This window comes from Jaculus jaculus, chromosome 11, assembly GCF_020740685.1.
Source record: "Jaculus jaculus isolate mJacJac1 chromosome 11, mJacJac1.mat.Y.cur, whole genome shotgun sequence".
NCBI classification, from domain to species: domain Eukaryota; kingdom Metazoa; phylum Chordata; class Mammalia; order Rodentia; family Dipodidae; genus Jaculus; species Jaculus jaculus.
This window is the reverse complement of record NC_059112.1, coordinates 80,316,341-80,341,663: the sequence shown is the minus strand read 5'-3', so window position 1 is coordinate 80,341,663 and position 25,323 is coordinate 80,316,341. Positions and strand designations below refer to the sequence as shown.

The 25,323-nt window shown below is 41.9% G+C and overlaps 1 protein-coding gene across 1 annotated transcript in view; it reads left to right on the top strand.

The window, feature by feature from the left end:
• The first annotated feature begins 3,105 nt into the window (after positions 1 to 3,105).
• The window catches only part of Lrrc34 (leucine rich repeat containing 34), a 37,491-nt gene continuing 15,273 nt past the window's right edge, over positions 3,106 to 25,323 (top strand). The window contains exons 1-7 of the mRNA XM_045161274.1: positions 3,106 to 3,154; positions 6,712 to 6,835; positions 7,985 to 8,112; positions 8,210 to 8,274; positions 9,205 to 9,288; positions 13,049 to 13,177; positions 17,824 to 17,919. Of these exons, the coding sequence (XP_045017209.1) occupies positions 3,106 to 3,154; positions 6,712 to 6,835; positions 7,985 to 8,112; positions 8,210 to 8,274; positions 9,205 to 9,288; positions 13,049 to 13,177; positions 17,824 to 17,919 (675 nt within the window). The remainder of the gene's footprint in view (positions 3,155 to 6,711; positions 6,836 to 7,984; positions 8,113 to 8,209; positions 8,275 to 9,204; positions 9,289 to 13,048; positions 13,178 to 17,823; positions 17,920 to 25,323) is intronic.

The window sequence follows — 25,323 nt, the reverse complement described above, 5'->3', positions numbered from 1 at the left end:
CTGTATTAAAGGTGTGTGCCACCACGCCCAGCACACATCTTGTTAAAAACAGTTTCTATACAAAACAACAGCAACAACAACAAAGATAATAATTCCTGTTTTCCCTCAGCCACCCCAAATAATTTGGTTTCTTTTCAACAGTTGTCTCTGTTTAATATAAAATGAAAATATGTATGTAGACTAACCTGGAATTCACTATGTAGTCCCTGGCTGGCCTTGAACTCATGATTATCCTCCTACTTCTGCTTCCTGAATATTGGGATTAAAGGCGTGCACCAGCACACAGGGCACTTTATGGGAGTTTGTTGTAGTCAGCTTCACATTGCTGGAATCAGCCTCCAAACTAGATACGGTTATTGGAGGAAGGGAATTTATGTGAAGCTTACAGATCCAGGGGAATTTCCATAAAGACAGAAGACACTGGCCCCCTTCCACAGGTCCACACAGAGAGAAAAGCAACCACCAATACCATAAGCAAGCAAGCTCCAAGAACCCCAGGCAGAGCTCTGCATGTTTTAGGCTGGAATTCAGATCTGCCCCACCCCATCTTAGGGCTGGACCCTAGGATCCACCCATACTGACACCCAGTTATAAGCTTCTTCTGGGGGACAGCCATTAAAACTACCACAGAGTTCTTAGGTCATGTAAAAGATATAAAGTCTGTATGATTTTTTTCTCCTGCTAATATATTTTATATCAACTTAATTCTCAAACCTACATAGGATCTTAGGGTAACATCTGGGCTGTCTTACAGCAATATCACCCTTTGTGTTGGACTTTAAAAAAATTTTCTGAGTCACATGTGGTAGTTTAGTCTTGCTTCCTAGCACTTGGCATACTAAGGCAAAAGGGGTACCATGAGTTCCAGGCCACCCTGGTCTATAGAATAAGACTTTGTCTCAAAAAACAACAACAACAAAAACCTTTTCCTGAGAAAGTATAAAATCCCTTTAAGTGACATTCCACACAGATTTTAAGCATGAGTGAGAACCGTCTTATAAGAAAATAACATACATTTTTAGCAAGGGTGGAGAGAATCTCAAGGGCTCAGTAATAAAAACGGATTATAGGATATTGAAAATCTTGATATGTTTCCTCTTTATTTTTTCAAGATAGGATCTCACTCTAGCCCAGGCTGACCTGGAATTCACCATGTAGTCTCAGGGTGACCTGGAACTCACAGCGATCCTCCTACCTCTGCCTCCTGAGTGCTGTGATTAAAGGCATGTGCCACCACGCCCTGCTCTGCTTCCTTCTTAAGGGAAACTGTTTGTTCAGTTGGTGAGTGTCTGAGTAGAAGGCACAAGACCTTGGGATCCACACAAACAGTGTAATGGTGAATGCCTGTAACCCCAGCACTCAGGAGATGCAGAAGGCTCATAAATTCAGTCAATTCAGTGTCATCTTTGGGTTTGCGGACAGCTTTGGCCACATAAGGCCCTAATGGGGGAAAAAAAAAAGGTAGGGAGGGAGAAAGGAAGGGAAGGGGCTTTCAAGTGACCCTAGAATTCTGCTGAGATCTAATAATTGGCCCATTTGGGAACACCGATGTATTACTTAAGGGTGAAAAATAGCTCAGCAGAAAGTCTCTTTGCCACAACTGTGTCTTTATGCCTAATGTATTGTCCATCCCCACCGTTACCAAAACATTCTCTGAAATAGCTCTAAAGATGTTTCCTTTATGTAAACTAAAATTCTTGGACTGGAAAGAAGGCTCAGCCATTAAGGCAGTACCCATGTAAGTCAGATGCACAAGGTGACACATGCATCTGGAATTTGTTTGCAGTGGCTGGAGGCCCTCATGTACCCATTCTCTGTACATATAATCTGCCTTTCTCTCTCTCTCAAGTAAATAATATAAAAGACTTTAAAAATGGCATCCATGCCAGGCGTGGTGGCACACGCCTTTAATCCCAGCACTCGGGAGGCAGAGGTAGGAGGATTGCCGTGAGTTCGAGGCCACCCTGAGAGACTCCATAGTGAATTCCAGGTCAGCCTGGGCTAGAGTGAGACCCTACCTCGGGAAAAAAAAAAATAATAATGGCATCCATTTTCAAGAATGTCTCTACTCTTCATTCTCCCATCCATCCACCTGCTTGATAATTCATGGGAAAAACTTCATAGATAGATAGATAGATGAGAGAGATAGAGAGCAAGAGAGAGGGAGGGAGAATTTACTTTTTTTCTTTCTTTTTTTTTTTTTTTGGTGTTTTTTTTTTTTTGGTTTATTTGTTAGTTTTTCAAGGTAGGGTCTTGCTCTCTAGCCCAGGCTGACCACTTTGTACATCTGACTTTCCGTGGGTCCTGGACCAGGGGGGCATTAGGCTTTGCAGGCAAGCTTCTTAGCCACTGAAACATCTGTCCAGCCCTTCTTCCACTTTCATACCTGTACAAAGTCTAGGTGGCCCAGAGTCTTCTACCCCTCCCTCTTTGCAAGATCTTGCTCTTTTTCTTTCCAGGCTTCCCTTTCCAACCCAAAAACCACATCGTGCGCATGCCACCGGGTAATGACCCTCCTCGGCTTCGAATCTTATTGTTTCTCCCGGGCTACTGCAGCTGTTTCAGACCCAGCATCCTGGCTAGATCCTCCAACCATATTCTCCAGCGGCCTTCCGATCTGTGCTCGGGAGAAGATGCTCGGGATCCTCATGGGCCTGGCCCTGCCTGCCTCCCCACGCTAGGAACTGACCTGTACCTGCGCCTCTGCAGCCCGGCCCCGTAGCTCAGCCTAGTTCGGGAAGTCACCTCCACTCCCTCCCAAAACCCTTTACGCGCGGTGGTTCCAGGGCCTGAGCATCCTACACAAGAAAGGATGGGTCACAATCGTCTTCGCATTCCCGGTCCCTGGCCCAGCTGCCGGGCTTCCCGGTCCCCTACTCTCCTCCCTCGTTGTGCCTTTAAGCCAAAGCTACGAGTCCAAGGAGACTCATGAGAGGGGCTGAAAGCCCCTGGGGCCGCTCGGCTAACCAGACAGGGCGCCCCGCCCTCTCCGCCGTGGCCCCGCCCCGCCGCCGTGCTGCGCTCCTCGGAGGGCGGGGCGCTCGCGGTTGCCATAGCAGCGCCGCCGGCGTCTCCTGGGCCTGGCCCGCGGCACCCGGCCGCGCTATGTCCGGAGAGGAGTTGCGGGCCGCCAAGGCCCAGCCCCGCAAGAGCAGTGAGGAGCGGGATTCCGCGTGGCGGGGAGAGGGCAGGGGGCGAGGAGGGACGGGGAGGGGGAGAGGCGGGGCTCAGCGGGGCTCCGAGGGTGTATGGAAGCCTGGGATGGGCAAGAGGGCCCCTGAGATCTGAATTGGCACTGCTAGACCATGTGCGTTTTGCTTCAGTGTTTTCTTTCTTTGGTTGGGCCTCTGACCCTCCTACTTCTGCCAACGCAGTTAAAAGCACTCGCTAGCAAAGCCTGCTGGCCCAGGTTCAATTCCCCAATACCCTTGTAAGTGGACAAAAAGTGGCGCATGCATCTGGACTTTGTAGCAGCAAGAAACCCTGGCAAGGGCAGGGCATGGTGGCACACGCCTTTAATCCCAGCACTCCGGAGGCAGAAGTAGGAGGATTGATGTGAGTTCAAGGCCAGTTTGAGACTAACCAGCGAATTTCAGGTCAGCCTGGGCTACAGTGAGACCCTGCTTCAAAAAAAAGGAAAGGCCCTGTCTCTCTCTCTCTCTCCCTCCCTCCACCCCCCCCTCTCTCACACACACACAAATTGAAAGGAGACTACTGTAAGACTCCCAAAAGGAGGACCCCACGCTCTGCCCGGATATGGCGACACCCCAAATCACTCACGAGAAGCGGGCTTGATGCAAACTGCAAGAGGATTTTATTCCAAGCGCGCTGGGGCCCACAGTCATACACCGCACAGGGGTAGAGGACTGCAGAGCCCCGAATGCAGGAACAGGACAGTTTTTATAGGGTTTCTAACAAAGCCTGTGTATTAGACCAATCATTTTTTTAATATCAGGAGCCCGCGGGGTGCGAGCCAGTCAGTTTGTGCCACTCCATAGTTTCTAAGCCAATTAGTTTAATTTGTTCAAGTCCCTCGTGGACCAATCAGTCTCTTATGACCTTGGAGGTCAGCATTTGCGCAGGTCCTTGGGTGGGGGTAGCAGAGTGTGGTATCAGTCTCCTATGACCTTGGTGGTCTGAGGCAGGCTGCTACAGCTTATGGTGCAGGCTACTAAGGCTTACAGTGTGGGCTATTAAGGCTTATGGTGCAGGCTATTTACAGAAACCAAATAAGTGCTTTACTTCATTACTCATTTCCCATCCTTGAGGGCTATCTCATGCCATTTTTACCTAGTTTTATATTAGGAGCGGGCTCTGATATAATGAGGAGAGGGATTCTTTACTTGCTTTCAACAGAGAGTAAAGCCTGGAGTTTGAGGTATGCAGGGGCCCGCTTAAGCTCCCTTTGGAGCGTGATAGTATTTCTGGGCTTCTGAATTCTTGGGCCTTTCACTACCAACACCCAGAGGTTGTCCTCTGACCACACCTGCACCATGGCACAGCACATGCTCATACAAACACGTAATAATAAGATAAATTTTTTCAAAATATATTTCAAAAAGTTACTTTACAAATTTTTAAGAGTTTTTTTTTTTTTCTTTCTTTCTTTCATTTTAAATATACTACAACTGAAACCCGAATCTGCAGGTCTGGACAGAAAACCCTTTACTTTTCCCAGTGCAGGAAGCCACTGAACAAAGGATGTTTCTGAGAGGTAGACACTTAGAGCAGAAACCAGCTCTTAAAATCCAGGCTAGTTAAGCAGTGAGATCTCAGGGCAGGTATTTTGAAAGAAACACACAAAAAGTAGGACAGAAAGCAGAAACCATGCCATGAAAAGTAAGAGTATAACTTTGACCAAGTAGGGGCTGGGTTGTTCAAGAATTGCTCAACCTCCTCTGCATGTCAACCACTGAAGCGGCTTACCCCAGCCCTTGTCCATGCCTATAGCTCAGTCAGGTGACCAAAAACCTTCTACCACATACAGCATCATTAAAGCTGCCCACATGATCTCCCTTACTCTGTGGTTCAAGGAGAAACTCTCTTTCCTCCCCTTTCCCCCACAAAGAATTGCTTTCAGAGTAATATTGAAGCCAGTTGTGGTGTACACCTGTTATCCCACTCAGGAGGCTGAGGCAGTAGGATTGTGAGTTCAAGGCTACTCTGGGCTACATAGTGAGAACCTGTCTTAATAGGAAGATAAGGGCTGGAGAGATGGCTTAGCAGTCAAGGCACTTGCTGGGCATGGTGGCGCACACCTTTAATCCCAGCACTTGGGAGGCAGAGGTAGGAGGATCGCCAAGAGTTTGAGGCCACCCTGAGACTACATAGTTAATTCTAGGTCAGCCTGGACCAGAGTGAGACCCTACCTTGAAAAACCAATAATAATAATAATAACAACAACAACAATAACACAGAAATGGGGCTGAAGAGATGGTTCAGCCATTAACGGCACTTGCTTACAAAGCCTGAGGGCCTGGGTTCAATTCCCCCAAACCCATGTAAAGTTAGATGCACAGGTGACATATGTGTCTGGAGTTAGTTTGTAGTGGCTAGAGGCCCTGGTGTGCCCATATTTACTCTTTCTGCTTCTCTTTCTCTTAAATAAATAAATAAATTTAATACAAAAAGAGAACAGGAAGAAGTCATCCTTAGAACGAGGAAGTCTAGGGTAGGTGAAGTGCTTTGATGAGCTAGACCTTAATTTGATGCAAAGATGTTATCAAGCTGAGATAGTACAGAGGTATTCAAGGAGCCTGAGAGCACAGGTAAGTTTTTAGATTCTTCTAAATTAAATTGTTGGATAAGATTATCTTTACTTGAGGCTCATTTAAGAAACCTTGTCATATGGTGCAATGAAGTCTTTGGGGTCAGTTTGATTTTACACACTACTTTTCTTCATGTAGTCCAATCGGGCCTCTATAGAGCTGAGAATGACACTGAACTTCTGGTCCTCCTGCTTCCACCTCCTGAGCACTGAGATCACAGGTGTGTGCCAGTACGCCCAGGTTATGTGGGGTGCTGGGGACCAAACGCAGGGCTTTGTTCATGCTAGGCAAGCACTCTAACAACCAAACTACATCCCAGCCCCCTTACTTTCATGATTTTCTACAAAATGTTAATTTCTCTGGACATCTTTTCCTCAGCTATCAGGCCTGGCACATGATAGAGGCTAGTTCTCACTCTGAGCCAGGGTCTGCACAGGCTCTGGAGGTGCATCTGTAGCCTTTGTTCTCCAAAGAGCTTTTTTTTGAGGCAAGCCCAACAGACTGGCCTTTTTTTTTTTTTTAATGAGAGAGTAAGAAAGTAAGAGAATATGTGTGTGTGTGTGAGAGAGAGAGAGAGAGAGAAATTGGCACGCCAGAGCCTCCAACCACTGTAATTGAACTCCAGACATGTATGCCACCTTGTGCACATGTGAGATCCTGTGCATGTGTAACCTTGTGCATCTGGCTTATGTGGGATCTGGGGAGTTGAACATGGGTCCTTAGGCTTTTCAGGCAAGTGCCTTAACTGCTAAGCCATCTCTCCAGCCCTCCAAAGAGAAGTTTTATTCTGCTTGCCATTCCTTTGATTTCTTTGTTCCTCTATCCTTAGTTCTCTCTCCTTTTATTCCCTTCCTTGCTATGTGTACACTTACATCTTTGAAAGCTTAGCTGTTGCAGATATTGGAATAATTGATACATGGTGATGGATGCATTTATATTTCAGAAACTCTGGAGTTTCCTCCTGGTCTTCAGGAACAATACTGTAATTTTTGTACAGAAAACTACCTGAAAACTAATCCTTTTATAGTGTATGTACTTCAAGGAGTGGACAAAGAAATTAATGAGGGGTAAGGAAATGAAGATTTTGACTTTATCAATAGCAGTGATTCTCATCTAAGTAAAAATCCTGGAATATTCAGCACTTTTTTTTTTCTTTTTAGAGGAAAGAGAGAGAGAAAGGGAGAGAATTGTTGCGCTAGGGCCTCCAGCCACTGCAAATGAACTCCAGACGCATGTGCCACCTTGTGCATCTGGCTTTAAGTGGGTACTGAGGAGTCAAACCTGTCTCCTTTGGCTTTGCAAGCAAGCACCTTAACCACTGAGAAATCTCTGTAGCCCAGCATTGTTATACTTATTTGAAAATTGCTTGACAAAATGGGCATATCTTTTTATGTGTGGATGTGTATGCTCTCTGTCTCTCTCTGTCTCTCTCTCTCTCTCTCTCTCTCTGTGTGTGTGTGTGTGTGTGTTGAAGCCTGAGGAGAACATTGGGTTTCCTCCTCTACTGCTCTTCTGCCTCTTTCCTTGAGACACAGTCTCTCCTTAAACCTGAAGAGCTGCTCTTTTTGGTCAGATTAGCTGGCAAGGGAGTCCCAGGGATTTTCCTGTCTGCCCCTCTCAGGACTCACAGCCATGTGTGGACATGCCCAGCTTTTCACATGGGTGCTGGTGATCAAACTCAGAGTGAACTAGGCCTCCTCAGGCCCTCATGCTTGCAATGCAAAGGTTTTGACCCTATTTCCCCAGTCCTGGACATGTCTTTTGACTCAGAGAAAGATGAGTGATGCTCTTAGGTCTTACAGGTAGTGTTGGTGGAATAGCACTAGACCGGAAGTCCTCAAGCCTGGAATTACCTTTAAAACTTCTGTGATCTGGGTAAATTTGGGCAAATCATCAGAGTTTTCAATGTTCTTATCTACACAGCAGGGACACTTCAGTGTGTGTATGAGGGAGAAATAGTATAGAACTTAGTTATATAGTAAAATAGTTTGCAGTCTGTAGTGTCCAGTACTTTCAAGTTATGTGGGATAAATGTGCATAGTTGTAGGTCTACCACATACACGCTGCATATTCAGTTCTAGGAAAGGTTATCTGTGATATTATTTGCACATGAAGAAAAAATGCTTAATTTCTTTACTGGGATTCTTTGCAAGTTAAAATCATTCTTATATTCACTTCCTTTTGAACTCGTCTTTTCTTGTTTTGTATTCTAACAGATGGGAAGAAGGAATCATATTAGACATTGCTGGCAACAGTAAGTCAGTCCTGGTTGCAGGAGAAAGAATAACAGGGGAAGATTTTTGGGTTCTCTACAAGATTTTAAAGAATCATCCATATATCCATGGTATGCTTGCTTAAGAATAAATGTGTCTTGCTTTGCATCCTCCTGATCTTAAGTATTTTTGTAAGAATATCAGTTTCTGTTCTTCTGTATTCTTCAGGTTTGGATGTTAGATACAACCTCATAGCAGATACTGGTGCCTACTATGCAGCAAAACTGCTTCAGGTATTGTTGTAATACAAAGTATTGGAAGTGAAGCCACTTAGCCTGGTGGCAGGTACATGAATACTACTTATGAAAAATATGAAGAGCCCTACTCCTGGGCTCTATTTCTTAACACTTAAAAATACCTCAAAACCCACTTTTATTTGCTCTTGGGAGAGCTGGTACCTAGAATTTGTAAGCTGCCTTTTGCCAACTTGTATGCCATGGTTAAATACTTACAGATGTCCATATTTAAAAACAGAATGAAGTCTTTTTCTTTCACTTACATCATAGTGCCATGGTGATTTTTTTTCTCCTTAACTGGTAGCTGCTTTTGTTGACATTCAGATTCTTCTGGGCAATGAAGATTTTATTTGGGGGACTGGAGAGATGGTTTATCAGTTAAGGCACTTGCCTGCAAAGCCTAAGAACTCAGGTTCAATTCCATAGTACCCACATAAGCCAGATGCACAAAGTGGTACTTGCATCTGGAGCCCATTTGCAGTGGCTAGAGGCTCTGGCATGCCCATTCTCTCTCCCTCCCTGCCTTCCTCCCACCCTCCCTCTCTCTCTCTCCCCTCTCTCTCTCAAATAAATAAAATATTAAAAATAAATAAGTTAAAATCATATTTTAGGGTTTAAGAGATGGCTTAGGAGTTAAGGCACTTGCCTGCAAAGGTTTGAGTCCCCAGTACCCACATAAGCTAGATACACATGTGACTGGAGTTCATTTGCTGATGCTGAAGGCCCAAGAGTGCTCCTCCTCTCTCTATCTGCCTCCCTCTCTCCCTCTCTCTCTCTCTCTTCCTCTCTCTCTCTCAAATAAATAAATAAAATATTTAAAAGTAATGTTTTACTTGAACATAAACACTTTTAATTAAATGAAGTCAGTGTGCATGGTTGATTTCCAACAATACGTATGTAATAGCTTTTTCTCTCTCCTTATCATAGAGACAACCATCTATCACTTACTTAAATCTAATGTTTAATGACATTGGGCCTGAAGGAGGAGAAGTGATTGCTAAAGCACTGCGTGTAAGTATCTGTGTACCTCGAAGTAGTACTGTACTTGGAGATTTTAACTTCTGGTAGCTTGGAAGCATGAGATTCAAATAACAATGTGAACTTGCATCATTTCAATTTTGTAGGATTGCATGTTTTTATTTCACTCCACTTTGTTAAAGTGTAGATATTACTTGAGGACTTTTGAACACATTTAAAAGAACAAACAGCTTTGCTGGGTGTTGTCATTATCTTCACCTGCTGGGAGAAAGCATCTGATGGGAGGAAAGTTTTTATGTTAGCTTACAGTGTCAAGAGAAGATCCATGATGGCAAGGGAAAGGTGGCACAAGCAGAGGCTGGACATCACCTCTGCCTTAGCAGTTGGAAAACAGCAGTAGGAAAGTGACCCAAGCTCTGGCAAGGGAGAGCTGGCTACAACACCCCTAAGCCTGCCCCCAGCAATACACCTCCTCCAGCAAGGCTTCACCTCCCAAATTGCCACCAGCTGGAGACAAGCATTCAGAACACATGAGTTTATGGTGAACATCTGATTCAAACCACCACATTCCACCCCTGGTCTCCATAAACTTATGATCATCCATGTTGTAAAATGCAATGCATTCAGTCCAACTATAAATCTTCAGTTGTTCAATCCAAATACTTTTCATATATTCCCATAGTCTATATTCTTTTAACTGTGAGCTTGTAAACCCAAAAGCACATAATGGCACAATATAAACATTCACACTGTAAAATATGGCATTGAGCATAGCAAGGAAAAAATATAAGGTTAAAAAAAAGACAGGGCAAACATCAAATATTATAGCTCCAGCTGAATGTGGTGGTGCACGCCTTTAATCCCAGCACTTGGGAAGCAGAGGTACGAGGATTGCTGTGAGTTGAGGCCATTCTGGAACTACAGAGGGAGTTCCAGGTCAGCCTGGGACAGAGTGATATCCTACCTTGAAAAACAAATCAACAGGGCTGGAGAGGTGACTTAGCGGTTAAGCACTTTCCTGTGAAGCCTAAGGACCCCGGTTCGAGTCTCGTTTCCCCAGGACCCATGTTAGCCAGATGCACAAGGGGGTGCACACATCTGGAGTTTGTTTGCAGTGGCTGGTGGCCTAGGTGTGCCCATTCTGTCCCTGTCTCTCCCCCCCCCCCCGCCTCTTTCTCTCTGTCTGTAGCTTTCAAATAAATAAATAAATAACAAAAAGAAAAAGAAAAAGAAAAACAAATCAACAAACAAAAACCACAAATATAGCTCCAACTCTGACATCTGTTGCCAGTGACAAAGTGTCCAGGGTTCCAATTCCATCCTTCTAGCTGGGTTGCCACAGCCTGGGGTAAATATATCCCATATTAGCAGCTTTCCTTGGTAGCCATCTCATAGTTCTGGCATCTCTAAAAAATCCTGGGGTCTCTATTGCAACCCATAGTTCATCTGTGCCCTGGCCTCCATGGCCTCTATTTAGGGACTATGACCCTGTTCCACATTGTCTAAGGAACATCTTCAAATAACCATGTTGCAAATCCAATGATCTTTTCTTGCATTTGTCATACTCCCATAGTACCAGGTAGGCTACCAACTTTGTTAGTCCAGAGAGGAACAGAGTTCACGTTGAAGAACAGGAAAACTCCTTCAGCATTCACTTCTCATACGAACTGCCTCTAGCCCAGTCCAGACAAAACTCTTTCTTACCCTCAAAAGCCAAGCTTACACCATCTATAGTTCTTTCTATATTTAAGCCTGACCAGAAAGTCACATCAAGTTCTGTCTACAGCACTGCAAAATATTTCTTAGTTCAAGATTTCAGATTCTTCCACATTCTTCCCACAAATCAATTCCAAAGATCAAAAGCCACAAAAACAGGTTTTCAGCAGTAATGACCCTACTCTATTAACAAGTTTTTGGTATGGTGGTACACACTTATAATTCTAGCACTAGTGCAGAGACAAGAATTCAAGGCCAATCATGGATATGTAGTGGGGCCCTGTCTTCAAAAAAAGTAACACTGGCTGGAGAGATGGCTTAGCAGTTAAGGTGCATGCCTGTGAAGCCTAAGGACCCAGGTTCAATTCTCCAGGTCCCACGTAAGCCAGATGCACATGGTGGCATATGCGTCTGGACTTCATTTACAGTGGCTACAGGCCCTGGTGCATCCATTCTCTCACTCTTTCTCTGTCTCTCTCTCTCTTCCTCTCTCTATCTCTAATAAATAAATAAATCTTAAAAAAAAAAAAAAGTAACAACGGCCAGGTGTGGTGGCGCATGCCTTTAATCCCAGCACTTGGGAGGCAGAGGTAGGTGGATCGCCATGAGTACAAGGCCACCCTGAGACTACATAGCGAATTCAGGTCAGCCTGGGATAGAGTGATACCCTGCCTCGAAAAATGAAAAACCAAAACAATAAAAAGTAACACCACCAGGCGTGGTATCCACACCTTTAATCCCAGTGCTTGGGAGGCAGAGGTAGGAGGATTGCTGTGAGTTCAAGACCAGTTTGAGACTACAGAGTGAATTCCAGATCAGTCTGCAGTAGAGTGAGATCCTACCTTGAAAAAACCCCAAAAATTAATTTGGGAAATGACTGCTTAATAAATGCAAAACTATCTTCGAGGATGATGAAACGTATTTGGGAAATAGCTACAAGTGATGGTTATGCAGTATTGTAAATGTAGCAAATGCCACCACTGTGTACAGTTCACTGTGTACTTCAAAGTAGTTAATTTTATGTTATGTGAATTTCATTTTAAAAGGTGGTACAGCCGGGCATGGGCTATACACCTTTAATCCCAGCACCGGGGAAGCTGAGGTGAGAATACTGACCAAGTTTGAAGCCAGCATAGACTACAAAGTGAATTCCAGACCAGCCTGAGCTAGATTGAGATACTGTTTCAAAAAAACACAAAATAAGAAAACAATAGTTCAGGGCTGGAGAGATGGCTTAGCGGTTAAGCACTTGCCTGTGAAGCCTAAGGACCCTGGTTCGAGGCTTGATTCCCCAGGACCCACGTTAGCCAGATGCACAAGGGGGCGCATGTCTGGAGGTCATCTGCAGTGGCTGGAGGCCCTGGCGCGCTCATTCTCTCTCCCTGTATCTGTCTCTTTCTCTGTCTGTTGTTCTCAAATAAATATAAAATAAACAAACAAATAAAAAATATTTTTAAAAAAGAAAACAATAGTTCAAAGAGCTGGGGAGGCAGCTCAGTGGTAATGTGGTTTCTTCACATGCCCAAGGCCCTGGTTTAATTTTTTTTTTAAAGTCATTTCCTGAGGAGACAAATTTATAGATTGTCCAATAAAGGCTTATTAAAATCTTCTTTATTTACTATTATTGTTTGGGAATATGTTTCTTGGTTATTCTTTCTACTAAGCTATCAAAGTGTATTTTATCTATTGTGAATGTTACCTTTAAGGAATATTTTGTTCCGTCTCTATGAAAAAAACCATGAGTTTTATTCAAGTAAAAATACAGCTCTCAGCCATTCTTGGTGACAGCACTCCTTTAATCCCAGCCCTTGAGAGGCAGAGGTAGAAGGATCATGGTGAGGTCAAGGCCAACCCTGAGACTACATAGTGAATTCTTGGTCAGTTTGGGCTAGAGCAAGACCCTACCTTGAAGAAAAAAAAAAAATACAAGCTACACTGGGACTACAGAGTGCCAGGTCAGCCTGGCTACCTTGAAATATAAATATGTATATGGCTCTCACTCACTTATTTTAGAGAGTTTTGTAGATTAAATGATTAAAACTTAGATAACCTAAGTTTTCATTCTTTTCCTTCTCAGAAGAACACAACTCTGAAATACCTCAGAATGACTGGAAATAAGATTGAAAATAAAGGTGGCATGTTTTTTGCTGCAATGCTACAAATTAATTCATCCTTAGAGAAATTAGACCTTGGTGACTGTGACCTGGTAAGTAAGTTGGTTTCAAGAAAGGCACCCAGACAGTGGACCATTCTCTCAGGGAGTCAGAGTCAAAGCTGCTCCAGAGAACTTGCCAAATGACCATTTTTTATTTTTTGTGTTGCTTTGGTTTCTTTTCTTTTCTTTTTTTTTTTGGTTTTTCGAGGTAGCGTCTTACTGTGGTCCAGGCTGGTCTGGAATTAACTATGTAGTCTCAGGGTGACCTCGAACTCACAGTGATCCTTCTACCTCTGCCTCCCAAGTCCTGGGATTAAAGGTGTGAGGACAGATGGCTCTGTCTCTCTTGCTTGTAAATACAAAAGTTGAAAAAAACAACTCGAAAATGATGATGTTAAGTGCTTCTCTGAGGCTTTGCTTGGCACTATAATTAGAAATGCATTTTGCATATCTTTATATTTTTTCCACTTTCTCTAACATGCTTTCAAGTCTTGAGACCCTAAAAGCTTTTATATAGGCTCAGATTAATGCCAAATCACTAGGGCACTGAAAGTGTAATAGGTTTGGAAGGACTTCTTAAAGGGCCAGTGTGGTTCTGGGAAGCAGGAATTCACATATGTTTATGTACACCTGTCACTGTGCTGGATCTAAGAATGCATCAGTGGGTCAGATCTGGCCACTCCCTTTATGAGGTCAAGTATTTTCCTTGGGAGCTTGTCAATGAAGAAACTAAGAAGTGTTATAAACATAACCAAGTGCTTTGATAATGGGGAGGACTTAATTCTGCTTTATGAAATGGTTGCCTAAGTAATGAAGCATGAGGAAAATGGAGAAGGGTCCATGGTAAAACATTCTAGGCAGAGGATAAAATATACATAGACACTTAGTGCTTCCCATGTGTGAAATGGGTAGCATTACAAGTACTAGCAAAGTTAATTTTAGTATTAACTTTTTAAAAAAAAATTTATTAGCATTTTTCATGATTGTAAAAAAAATCCCATGTTAGCATTTTCCATGATTATAAAAAAAATCCCATGTTAATTTCCTCCCTCCCCTCCCCCCCCCCGCTTTCTCCTTTGAAATTCCATTCTCCATCATATTACCTCCCCATCACAAAGTATTTACTTTTTTAAAAAATATTTTTTTAGGGGCTGGAGAGATTGCTTAGTGGTTAAGGCACTTGCCAGAAAAGCCAAAGAACCCAGGTTTGATTTCCTAGTACCCACATAAAATCAGAGCGTAAAGTGGTGCATGTGTCAGGAGTTTGCAGTGGGTAGAGGCCCTGATGCATCCATTCTTTCTCTCTCTCAAATAAACATATATATATATATAATATATTTTATTTAGTCACTTGAAGGAGAGAAAGAAAGGGAACACCAGCCTCTCTTGCTGCTGCAAACGCATTCCCGGTGCATGTACCACATTTTTTTTTTTATTAATTAGTTTTGTACTCAGTGAATACAGTCAAGTTGATACCATTGTTAGCCTCCTCCCTGTCCTCTCCTCTCCCCCTGACCCCTTCTTGCTGAGGTATATGGGTCATGCATTGTGGGGTTAGCCCTTAGTTATGGGTAGGAGGAAATACCTCTGTGTATCATGACCCAACATGTGGCTCTGACATTCTTTCCACCCCCTCTACTGCAAATTTCCCTGAGCCATGTTAGGTTCATTTTAGGTCTGCTTCAGTGATGAGGTCTTGGGAGCCTTTGTGTCTCTGGATATCTGATTTGGTAGGAGTTGATTGTTCTCTGTGTCAATCTCCTTCACCTTTGTGCTGGTACCAGGTTCACCAAGAAAACAGCACCCTTTCTTGTTTCGTCAATTATTCTTAGTTTCAGCCGGGGCCCTTTTGAGGTATGATGGGGTGGCTCTCTCCTTAGGATCTGCATCTATCTGAAAAAGAGAAGCAGATTCTCTGACGGAGAGTAAAGTTAGCACCAGATAAATGGGATAACCCTTATTTTTTTAGACAGAATTTAATAGGTGTAGGCCCTCTTGTAGCCTATGATTGGTGGTAGCTTAATAATGGAAAGCAGGCTCATTTTTGGATATGGTTCTGACTTGTTTCCTAGCTCCAGCTATGGGTTCTGTTCCACTGAGCGGACCAGTTAGCCAAATCAAGAGCAATTGGTTCCCACCCTTGCTGTATGCCACTACGGCACTTGTGTGAGCATCACGACAGGTTGTTTGCTGCTACGTAGGTTAGACCATGAGTTGCTTGCACAGATATTGGTCATTTTCCCCCACTCACCCATGTAGCACCTTCTGGCACTATAGGCACTGACTGTCTGGGGACTGACTCTTCCAGCTGCCAGCCTCCAGCCATGTCACTCCATGTTACGTGTCAACCTCATATGGTGTCTTCAGCAGTAGGGTCTTACCACTAACCTTTAGTGGGTCATCAAGTACTCTGACAGAAATCTGTCATTCTTTTAGGAAACCTTGTAGGTCTCTCTGATCAAAAGCTCATTGTAGCTGGGCATGGTGGCACATGCCTTTAATCCCAGCACTTGGGAGGCAGAGGTAGGAGGATCACTGTGAGTTCAAGGCCACCCTGAGACTCTATAGTGAATTCTAGGTCAACCTGAGCTAGAGTGAGACCCTACCTCAGAAGGAAAAGAAAAAAAAAGCTCATTGTGCATGATAGCCACATGCTGGTACTGGGAGTTATAGGTCAGGTGCCCATGAAGAGAAGGAGAAAAAGATAAGTAATATAAAAGAGTTAGAGAGAAGAGGGAGAGAGAGAGAGAGAGAGAGAAGCAGTAGAAGATTAAGGTCAGTCTTCATCATACACTATCCAGTGCCTTGTGACTTAGGTATTCCCTCTAAGGGTCTGGTGAAGGCTCAACCATTTGGTCTGCATTTTAGGAAGCAGAATTTTATGGTACCATTGCCGTTTGGGTCTAGATTTGTATTTCCCACCCCTCCACTGCTCTCCCCTTCCTCTGCACCCATCCTATTGTGTAGTCCATGAGATGCTTGCTGGGTATGTAAGTCATCGTGGGTAGATTCAGGTTAGGTGCTGTAGATGAGTGAGACTATATGGCAATTTTTTTTTTTTCTGTGATTGGGTAAGTTTACTGAGGATGATCTGTTCCAGGGTCAACCATTTTTCCTCAAATTTCATTGTGTCATTTTTTTCTTACTGCTGTATAGAATTCCATCATGTAGATGTACCACATCTTAGTTATCCATTCGTCTAGTGATGGACATCTGGGTTGATTTCAGCTCTTAGCTATTACAAATGGAGCCACTATAAATATGGTTGAGCAAATCTATCTGGACTGAGGCTTGAAGGTTTTAGGGTACATGTCCAGTAAGGGAATAACTGGCTCTGTTAGTAACTCTATAGTCAGCTTTTTTAAAAAAGTTATCTATTTGAGAGCAATAGACAGAGAAAGAGGCAGATAGATAGATAGATTGATCGATCAATCGATAGATAGATAGATAGATGATAGATAGATAGATAGATAGATAGATAGATAGATAGATAGATAGATAGATAGATAGATAGAATGGATGCACCAGGGCCTTCAGCCACTGCACATGAACTCCAGATGCATGCATCACCTTGTGCATCTGGCTCACGTGGGTCCTGGGGAATCAAGTCTTGAACCAGGGTCCTTAGGCTTCACAGACAAGCGTTAAACTGCTCAGCCACCTCTCCAGCCCTATAGTCAACATTTTTAGGAGTCTTCATATTGCTTTCCAAAGTGGTTGTACCATCTTACATTCCCACCAACAGTGGATGAGGGTTCCTATTTCTCCACATCTTGCCAGCATTTATTTTCATTTGATTTTTTGATATTTGCTGTCTTTACTGGGGTAAGGTAGAATCTCATAGTTGTTTTAATTTGCATTTCCCTGATGATTAGGGATGATGAATATTTTCTTAAGTGTGTGTTTGCCATTTGTATTTCTTCCTCTGTGAACTGCCTGTTCAGTTCTTTGCCCCATTTTGTGAGTGGGTTGTTTGACTTTTTATTGTTTAGGTTTTTGAGTTCTTTGTAGATTCTAGAGATTAGGCCTCTGTCAGTTGGATATTCAGCAAATATTTTTCTCCATTCTGTGGCTAATCTATTGACTTTGCTTATTGTATGTTTGTCTATAAAGAAACTCTTCAGCTTCATGTGATCCCATTGGTTGAGTGATTGTTTAAGATCCTGTGCTACTGGGGTTTTGTTCAGGAAGTCTTTTTCCATTCTTATATCATGGAAAGTTCCTCCTATATTTTCTTCCAGTAGTAGCTGAGTTTCTGGTTGCATGTACCACTTTTTGCATCTGGCTATATATGGGTACTGGGGATTTGAATCCAGGTTGAACTTGGGCCAGCAGGCTTTGTAAACAAGCACCTTTAACTACTGAGTCATATGATCTCTCCAGCACAGTATATACTTTCATGGGTGTTTTCTACTTATTTCAAGGGATTATGCCTTTCCATTTATGAGAGAGAGAAAAAAAAAAGAAAGAACGGGTGCACCAGGGCCTGTAGCCACTGCAAACGAACAGCAGGCATAAGTGCCACCATGTACATCTGGCTTACATGGGTCCTAGGGAATCAAACCTGGGTCCTTTGGCTTTGCAGGCAAGCGCCTTAACTGCTAAGTCACCTCTTAAGCCCTTGATCTTATAATTTTAATGTAAGAAGATTAACTTATATACTCTTATCAGCTCTCTTAATGAATTTCTATTTTTAGGGAATGCAAAGTGTGATAGCATTTGCTACAGTGCTAACTCAAAACACAGCAATTAAGGGAATAAATCTAAATCGACCTATAATGTATGGAGAACAGGTATGTATGCAAAGTGATGATAATTAATATAATATGGAGATTAAACTAAGATCCCACTGAAGTTTATGATGCATGGATACATTTGTTGCAGTCAGGTTCACATTGCTGGCAGAAATCACCCAACCAATAGCAGCTTATGGGGGAGAAAAGTTTATTTTGGCTTACAGACTTGAAGGGAAGCTCCAGGATGGCAGGGAAAATGACAACATGAGCAGAAGGTGGATATCACCCCCTCACCAACATCTGGTGGACAACAGCAATAGGAGAGTATTCCCAACACTGGCAAGGGGAAGCTAGCTATAACACCCACAAACCCGCCACCAACAATAATACACTACTTCTTTGAGGTGTTAATTCCCAAATCTCCATCAACTGGGAACATAGCATTCAGAACATTTAAGTTTATGGGGGACACCTCAATCAAATCACCACAACATTATATCCTTAGAATGTCCTAATTACATTTTTTCTTTTTTCTTTTTCAAGATAGGGTCTCGCTCTAGCACAGGCTGACCTGGAATTCACTATGTAGCCTCAGGTGGCCTCAAATTCATGGCAATCCTCCTACCTTTGCCTCCCAAGTGCTGGGATTAAAGGCATGCACAACCACACCTAGCTATATTTTATCAACTGTTTATAAGTCAAAACTATGATTCCAGTAAAATTATCACATATGAATTATTGATATTACTTGTATTCAGCTAGATGGAATGTGTTGAAGAAATGCATTACCTTTTCTCATGGAACTCAAGATTTGTGCAAATTTTTATCAAAATAGTTAAGATCCAAGTATTTGTGCTTAAGGTTTTAAAGGCCATGATGGGTCCCATGTCAGCTGTATTAAAAGTTGTATTTTTGGAAGCCGGGTGTGGTGGTGCATGCCTTTAATCCTAGCACTTGGGAGGCAGAAGTAGCAGGATCACCATGAGTTTGAGGCCACCCTGAGACTACAGAGTGAATTCCAGGTCAGCCTGGACTAGAGTGAGACCCTACCTCGAAAAACCAAAAACAAACAAACAAACGAAAAGTTATATTTTGGGGCTGGAGAGATGGTTTAGTGGTTAAGGCATTTGCCTGCAAAGCCAAAGGATCCCGGTTCAATTTTCTAGGACCCCCATAAGCCAGATGCACAAGGAGGCTCAGGTATCTGGAGTTTGTGTGCAATGGTTGGAGGCCCTGGCATACCCATTCTCTCCATCTCTGTCTCTCTCTCTCTCTTTCCTCTCTCTGCCTCTTTCTCTCTCTCGAATAAATAAATAAAATATATATATATTTTTTTTTAATTATTTATTTATTTATTTGAGAGTGACAGACACAGAGAGAAAGACAGATAGAGGGAGAGACAGAGAGAGAATGGGCGCGCCAGGGCTTCCAGCCTCTGCAAACGAACTCCAGATGCGAGCGCCCCCTTGTGCATCTGGCTAACGTGGGACCTGGGGAACCGAGCCTCGAACCAGGGTCCTTAGGCTTCACAGGCAAGCGCTTAACCGCTAAACCATCTCTCCAGCCCAAAAAATACAACTCTTAAAAAATATATTTTAGGGCTGGAGAGATGGCTTAGCGGTTAAGCACTTGCCTGTGAAGCCTAAGGACCCTAGTTCGAGGCTCGGTTCCCCAGGTCCCACGTTAGCCAGATGCACAGGGGTCCACACACGTCTGGAGTTCATTTGCAGTGGCTGGAGGCCCTAGTGTGCCCATTCATTGTCTCTCTCTCTCTTTCTCTTTTTCTCTCTCTGCCTCTTTCTCTCTCTGTCACTCTCAAATAAAAATGATTTAAATATTTTTTTAAGTTGTATTTTTAAAAATATTTTATTTATTTATTTGAGAAAGAGGCAGAGAACTTGTGGGTCCTGGGGAATTGAACCGGGGTCCTTAGGCTTTGCAGGCAAACGCCTTAACCACTAAGCCATTTCCTCAGCCCAAAAGTTGTATTTTGATGTAGCTGAACTATGACATATTAAAAAACATTTATGTAAACCGGGCATGATGGCACATGCCTGTAATCCCAACACTTGGGAGACAGAGGTAGGAGGGTCACTATGAGTTCAAGGCCACCCTGAGACTACATAGTGAATTCCGGGCTAGCCTGAGCTAGAGTGAAATCATACCTTGAAAAAAAAAGCAAACAATATGTATATTTATTTATTTATAGGCAGGGAGAGATAGAAAGAAGAGACAGACAGCGGGAATAGGCATGCCAGGGCCTCTAGCCACTGCAGACGAACTCCAAATGTATGCTCCACTTTGTGTACCTGGCTTTACATGGGTTCTGGGGAGTCAAACCCAGGTTGTTAGACTTTGAAGAAAAGTGCCTTGACCATTGAGCAATCTCTCCAGCCCTGAGCCATAACATTTGAATACATGAGTGATAGCAAAATGTGTATGAGTTAACACTTTGGCACATCTGAACTTCATCCTATCCATAGGTGAGCTCTTTTCTGGAGATAAGTGAAAACGTATTTCTTCCAAGACTTTTTTTTAAAATTTTAAGTGTTTCTTATTTATTTTTAGTTTTTTCTGTTTATTTATTTTTTTTTAAATTTTTATTAACATTTTCCATGATTATAAAATATATCCCATGGTAATTCCCTCCCTCCCCACCCCCACACTTTCCCGTTTGAAATTCCATTCTCAATCATATTACCTCCCCATTACAATCATTGTAATTACATATATACAATATCAACCTATTAAGTATCCTCCTCCCTTCCTTTCTCCACCCTTTATGTCTCCTTTTCAACTTACTGGCCTCTGCTACTAAGTATTTTCATTCTCACACAGAAGCCCAGTCATCTGTAGCTAGGATCCCCAGATGAGGGAGAACATGTGGCGCTTGGCTTTCTGGGCCTGGGTTACCTGACTTAGTATAATACTTTCCAGGTCCATCCATTTTTCTGCAAATTTCATAACTTCATTTTTCTTTACCGCTGAGTAGAACTCCATTGTATAAATGTACCACATCTTCATTATCCACTCATCTGTTGAGGGACATCTAGGCTGGTTCCATTTCCCAGCTATTATAAATTGAGCAGCAATAAACATGGTTGAGCATGTACTTCTAAGGAAATGAGATGAGTCCTTTGGATATATGCCTAGGAGTGCTATAGCTGGGTCATATGGTAGATCAATCTCTAGCTGCTTTAGGAACCTCCACACTGTTTTCCACAATGGCTGGACCAGATTGCATTCCCACCAGCAGTGCAGAAGGGTTCCTTTTTTTCCACATCCCCGCCAACATTTATGATCATTTGTTTTCATGATGGTGGCCAATCTGACAGGAGTGAGATGGAATCTCAATGTAGTTTTAATCTGCATTTCCCTGATGACTAGTGACGTAGAACATTTTTTTAGGTGCTTATATGCCATTCGTATTTCTTCCTTTGAGAACTCTCTATTTAGCTCCTTAGCCCATTTTTTGATTGGCCTGTTTGATTCCTTATTAGTTAACTTTTTGAGTTCTTTGTATATCCTAGATGTTAATCCTCTATCAGATATATAGCTGGCGAAGATTTTTTCCCATTCTGTAGGTTGCCTCTTTGCTTTTTTCACTGTGTCCTTTGCGGTGCAAAATCTTTGTAATTTCATTAGGTCCCAGTGGTTAATCTGTGGTTTTATTGCCTGAGCAATTGGGGTTGTATTCAGAAAGTCTTTGCCAAGACCAATATGTTGGAGGGTTTCCCCTACTTTTTCCTCTAGCAGTTTCAAAGTTTCCGGTCTGATGTTAAGGTCTTTAATCCATTTGGACTTAATTCTTGTGCATGGCGAGAGAGAAGAATCTATTTTCATCCTTCTGCAGATATTTATCCAGTTTTCAAAACACCATTTGCTGAAGAGGCTGTCTCTTCTCCAATGAGTATTTTTGGCATTTTTATCGAATATCAGGTGGCTATAGCTACTTGGGCTTACATCTGGGTCCTCTATTCTGTTCCACTGATCTACATGTCTGTTTTTGTGCCAGTACCATGCTGTTTTTGTTACTATGGCTCTGTAGTATAGGTTAAAATCAGGTATGGTGATACCACCAGCCTCTTTTTTGTTGCTCAGTATTATTTTAGATATTCGAGGTTTTTTATGATTCCAAATGAATTTTTGGATTGTTTTTTCTATTTCCATGAAGAAAGCCTTTGGAATTTTGATAGGGATTGCATTAAATGTGTAGATTGCTTTAGGTAAGATTGCCATTTTCACGATATTGATTCTTCCAAGCCAGGAACAAGGGATGTTTCTCCACTTTCTAGTGTCTTCTGCAATTTCTCGCTTGAGTGTCTTAAAGTTCTCATTGTATAGATTCTTTACTTCCTTAGTTAGGTTTATTCCAAGGTATTTTATTTTTTTTTGATGCAATTGTGAATGGGAGTGATTCTCTGATTTCATCCTCTGTGTGTTTGTTGTTAGCATATACAAAGGCTACTGATTTCTGTGTATTTATTTTGTATCCTGCTACATTGCTGTAGGTTTTGATCAGCTCTAACAGCTTGCTAGTAGAGTCTTTAGGGTCCTTTATGTATAGAATCATGTCATCTGCAAATAATGATAACTTGATTTCTTCCTTTCCAATTTGTATCCCTTTTATGTGTGTCTCTTGGCTTATTGCTATGGCTAAGACTTCCAAAACTATATTAAATAGAAGTGGAGACAGTGGACACCCTTGTCTTGTTCCTGATTTTAGTGGAAAAGCTTCCAGTTTTTCCCCATTTAGTAATATGTTGGCTGTAGGCTTGTCATAAATAGCCTTTATTATATTGAGATATGTTCCTTCTATTCCCAGTCTCTGTAGGACTTTTATCATGAAGGGATGTTGGATTTTGTCAAATGCTTTCTCTGCATCTAATGAGATGATCATGTGATTTTTGTCCTTCAACCCATTTATGTAATGTATTACATTTATAGATTTGCGTATGTTGAACCATCCCTGCATCTCTGGGATAAAGCCTACTTGGTCAGGGTGAATGATCTTTTTGATATACTCTTGTATTCTGTTTGCCAATATTTTGTTGAGAATTTTTGCATCTATGTTCATGAGGGAGATTGGTCTGTAATTTTCTTTTTTTGTTCTATCTTTGCCTGGTTTTGGTATCAGGGTGATGCTGGCCTCATAGAAGGAGTTTGGTAGGATTCCTTCTTTTTCTATTTCCTGGAAAAGCTTAAGAAGCAATGGTGTTAGTTCTTCCTTAAAAGTCTTGTAAAATTCAGCAGTGAATCCACCCGGGCCTGGGCTTTTTTTAGTTGGGAGATTATTGATAACTGCTCGGATCTCCATGTTTGTTATAGGTCTATTTAAGTGATTAATCTCATTTTGATTTAATTTAGGTAGGTCATATAGATCAAGGAAATCATCCATTTCTTTCAGATTTTCATACTTTGTGGAGTATATGCTTTTATAGTATGTCCCTATAATTTTTTGAATTTCTCTGGAATCTGTTGTGATGTTACCTTGTTCATCTCTGATTTTATTAATTTGTGTCTCTTCTCTCTTTCTTTTGGTCAGATTTGCTAAGGGTTTATCAATCTTGTTTATCCTTTCAAAGAACCAACTCTTTGTTTCATTAATTCTTTGGATTGTTCTTTTTGTTTCTATTTCATTAATTTCTGCCCTAATCTTTATTATTTCTTCCCGTCTACTACTTTTTGGTTTGCCTTGTTCTTCTTTTTCCAAGGCTTTAAGGCGAAGCATTAGGTCGTTTACTTGCGACCTTTCTAATTTCTTAATATAGGCACTTAAGGCTATAAATTTACCTCTTAGAACTGCCTTCATTGTGTCCCAGAGATTTTGGTATGTTGTGTTCTCATTATCATTTGACTCTATAAATTTTTTGATTTCCTTTTTGATTTCTTCATTGACCCACTCATCATTTAGTAGTGTATTGTTTAGTTTCCATGATTTTGTGTATGCTCTATAGCCTTTCTTGCTACTGATTTGTAGTTTAATTCCATTGTGGTCAGATAGAATGCAAGGAATTATTTCAATTTTCCTGAATTTGTTAAGATTTGCTTTGTGTCCTAATATATGGTCTATTTTAGAGAATGTTCCATGTGCTGCTGAAAAGAATGTATATTCTGCAGCCTTTGGATGAAATGTCCTGTATATATCTGTTAGGTCCATTCCTTCTATGACCTCATTTAGTCCAGATGCCTCTCTGTTTATTCTTTCCCTGGATGACCTGTCAATTGATGAGAGTGGGGTGTTAAAGTCACCCACCACCACCGTGTTTGGTGTTATCTGTGACCTTAGTTCTAATAGTGTTTGTTTGACGAATTTGGGAGCCCCCATGTTAGGTGCATATATGTTTAGGATTGTAATGTCCTCCTGTTGGAGTGTGCCCTTAATCAATATAAAGTGACCTTCCTTATCTTTTTTGACTAACTTCGGACTAAAGTCCACCCTGTCTGATATTAGGATAGCAACCCCTGCTTGTTTTCTAGGCCCATTTGCTTGAAACACCGTCTTCCAACCTTTCACCCTAAGATAATGTCTATCCTTTGTAGAAAGGTGAGTTTCTTGAAGACAACAAATTGTAGGATCCTGCTTTTTAACCCAGTCTGCAAATCTATGTCTTTTCGTTGGGGCATTGAGACCGTTGATATTAAGAGATATTATTGAAAGGTGTGTATTTATGTTTGCCATTTTTGTGTGTGTGTGTGTGTGTGTGTGTTACTTGTTCTACCTGTGCTCTCTTCTGTTAATTGGTATTTGAGTATGGCTGGTTTTTTCTAGGTTCCTTATATGTGTGCTTTTCCTTTTGTTCAGCATGGAGGATTCTATCAAGTATTTTCTGTAGAGCTGGTTTTGTCTTCAGATATTCCTTTAACCTGCTTTTGTCATGGAATGTCTTTATTTCTCCATCTATTTGGATGGATAACTTTGCAGGATAAAGTAACCTTGGTTGACAGTTGTTATCTTTCAGAACTTGGAATATATCACTCCAGGCCCTTCTGGCTTTAAAAGTTTGTGTTGAATAATCTGCTGTAAATCTGATGGGCTTGCTTTTGTAGGTAACTTGATTTTTCTCTCTAACTGCTTTCAATATTTTTTCTTTGGTTTGTGTGTTTGGAAGTTTGAGTATAATGTGGCGAGGAGAGTTTCTTTCTGGGTTTTGTCTGGCTGGGGTTCTAAAGGCTTCCTGTATCTGTATTGGCACCTCTTTCCCAATTTGGGGAAAATTTTCCTCTATGATTTTGTTGAAGATGCCTACTATGCCTCTGGAGTGGAATTCTTCTCCTTCTACTATGCCCTGAATTCTTATATTGGATCTTTTCATAGTGTCCCGAATATCTTTATACTTTTCTATAAGTTTGTCTTTCTCTTTGTTGGACTGCATTAGGTCTGCCACCTGATCTTCTAGCTTAGATATTCTGTCCTCTCCCTCATCCATCCTACTGGTGAGATTTTCTACAGAGTTTTTT